This window comes from Trichechus manatus, unplaced genomic scaffold, assembly GCF_000243295.1.
Source record: "Trichechus manatus latirostris isolate Lorelei unplaced genomic scaffold, TriManLat1.0 scaffold00125, whole genome shotgun sequence".
NCBI classification, from domain to species: domain Eukaryota; kingdom Metazoa; phylum Chordata; class Mammalia; order Sirenia; family Trichechidae; genus Trichechus; species Trichechus manatus.
Window position 1 is genome coordinate 381,242 of NW_004444061.1, and position 2,587 is coordinate 383,828.

At 31.5% G+C, this 2,587-nt stretch overlaps 1 protein-coding gene across 1 annotated transcript in view; it reads left to right on the forward strand.

The window, feature by feature from the left end:
• The window catches only part of PPFIA2 (PTPRF interacting protein alpha 2), an 88,735-nt gene that overhangs the window by 76,212 nt on the left and 9,936 nt on the right, over positions 1–2,587 (forward strand). The window contains exon 7 of the mRNA XM_004384607.1: positions 499–596. Within this exon, the coding sequence (XP_004384664.1) occupies positions 499–596 (98 nt within the window). The remainder of the gene's footprint in view (positions 1–498; positions 597–2,587) is intronic.

Sequence of the window (2,587 nt, forward strand, 5' to 3'; positions counted from 1 at the left end):
AGAACTGCCCTCATAGGGTTTCTAAAACTGTAAATGTTTACAGAAGCAAACTCACATTTTTCTCCTACGAAGAGGCTGGTGGGTTCAAACTGCTGACTTTTTGGTTAGCAGCTGAACGCTTTAACTACTGTGCAACCAGGGCTCCTTAACTCATGATAGGGACTCTAAATTCTTCAAAAATAAATAAATTGAATATCTATTAGTCTAGAAATAATGGATGGCAAAGACATATGGGTGAGACATGACCTATGATTATTTTCAGACTATATTTTTCTTCTTCTGAAAATAATTTTTCTAATCTTTAAAATCATTTTGAGATATATCCTTAGAATAACTGTAATTTTATTGTCCTTCCAATACTAGAGGATTTAGTTATAAATATAATTTATTAACCTATTTCCTTAAGTATCGCATAGTGGTGACTATGCTTAATCAATGAACATGTTTTATCTGAAGTAAATTCAATTTGTTTTCCTCTTTTTTAAAAAAATATAACAGAACAAGTTTACAATACGGAATAATGTGCTTAAAGAGGTTGAATTATGACAGAAAAGAGCTAGAAAGAAGACGGGAAGCAAGTCAACATGAAATAAAAGGTAATGTCTTTTGTATCAAATGTCTTTTTTCTGGGATTTTTAGTGTTTGCTTTTATGAGTCTAAGATGCAATAAGTGTTCCTATGCCCATTAACTAATGTAAGTATCTAACTAGTGTCATCATTATTTCTTTTTCAATACTTTTCTGATTAAAACACCAAAAGGGGTACTGTCACGTTATAAGGTGAATATTCCACTTAGGACATATTCTTGATTTTTTTGAATTGAGATTTATTTCTATGAACTTATTAATCATTCATTATGTTTGTACTATAGGTGTCTCTGTGTAGATATTTTTGTTAAACTTTTAATGAAACGTTGTCATTATGATTCAAAGAAACATGGTATATTATTTATTTTATGGCAGCTCCTCTTTGGTTTATATTGAGTTATATTTCAGTTCTCAGAAACTTTATTTTTGTAATATAGTTTTATAATTAGGATAAATGGTCAGAAATAATATGGATTTTTTTCCTCATAACAAGACTAGTTTATTAATAATTTTAGCTGGAAATTATTTTAGGACAGTTGCTAATTACTACAACTATGTGTACAAAACTGTTTGACTTGAATGGTGAAAAATATCAAACATTCCATATTCACATTTCTCTTCAAAAGCACTGTATTTAATAATGAACCTCTAAATGTTGACAATTACCTTAATATACAGGAGAAAGAATGGCTTAAAAAGAGGAATATATCAGATCCTATACTTGTTAGAGACTACTGTCATCTTATTATTGTTGTTGAATGAAAAATTAAATGGTTGAAAATAAAATATAAGTATCTTCAGGCTATTTTTAGTAAATATCAATTGACCACTTGTGTTATGTAAGACAAAAGAGGCTTATTAAGGGTATGTAACCAGATTTTTGGAGGGAAAAATTGTATATAAGCTACATGAAAAATAAGGTACTCATCAGTTAAATTTCTCTGTTTCTCGTTACCCAGGAGTTGACATGTGGAAGCATTTCATCAAAGTCAATAGGTGTTTATACAGTAAAAGTATTAGGGATGAGTCTTTTTGTTTTCATCTTCATTTCTTTTGGGACTCACTTTAGATATGAAAAAAGTACATGTTGCTTCTTACCCCTGCTCCCACCCAAATATTAAAGTTAAGCACTGTTTTAGTCTTTAAGATCATCTGTTAGGCTTCTGTAATTTTCAGTTGTGATAAACAACACAGCAGTTTCTTTCATCTTTGGCAGTTCTTGGCCAGCAACATTAATAGTTCTAGAAGAATAAGCTTGAATGCATGTGAAGATGATCAGTTAAAAATATTTTCTGTATATGGTTCATGAGAGAGTAGACAGACACACAATGGATTTCTTGTAACACTTCATTACTTAGTAGCAAGAAAGTATTTTTCCATTATAAAAATCAAGTTGTTGGATTTCACTTTATTTGGGGACCCCAGGAAATTGCAAGTTGTTTTGGATGCATTGTTGTTCAGTTGAACTGAAATTTGGGAACTAATGGACCAAGACAGACCCCAGAAGGAAGGCTCTACTTGACCTAACAAAAGATGTTTTAGTACACAAACAGATTTTACCTGTGGGATACCACTTTTTAATTTTCTTTTTGAAGCACTTATTTCCAATTAGATTTTACTTTGCTTTGTCTCACCACATTCATTGCTTCCAATACAGAGAGAGTTAAAGCGAGCCATTACTCATTTGGCCCTACACCAAAAGCTATATTAGTATTTGGCAATTGCTGGTTATTGTGGCCATGAGAAAAAGCTGCCATGACTTTACTATGGTTATATACAAAAAATTTCATATGAGAAGATACTATGAGTGAGGTCACAAGTAGCTCTTATTCCCCATAACTGATCTGCTGACATTTACAGGAATATCTCTTAACTATGACTAGGGATCTCTGTCATTTCTGAAGTGTTAATTAAACTTGACCTTAATAAAGAGTTATCTGAAGTGAGGAGATCATGTGACTATCAAGCATGTACTAACGTTTAATTGGTTGCTAGGAAAC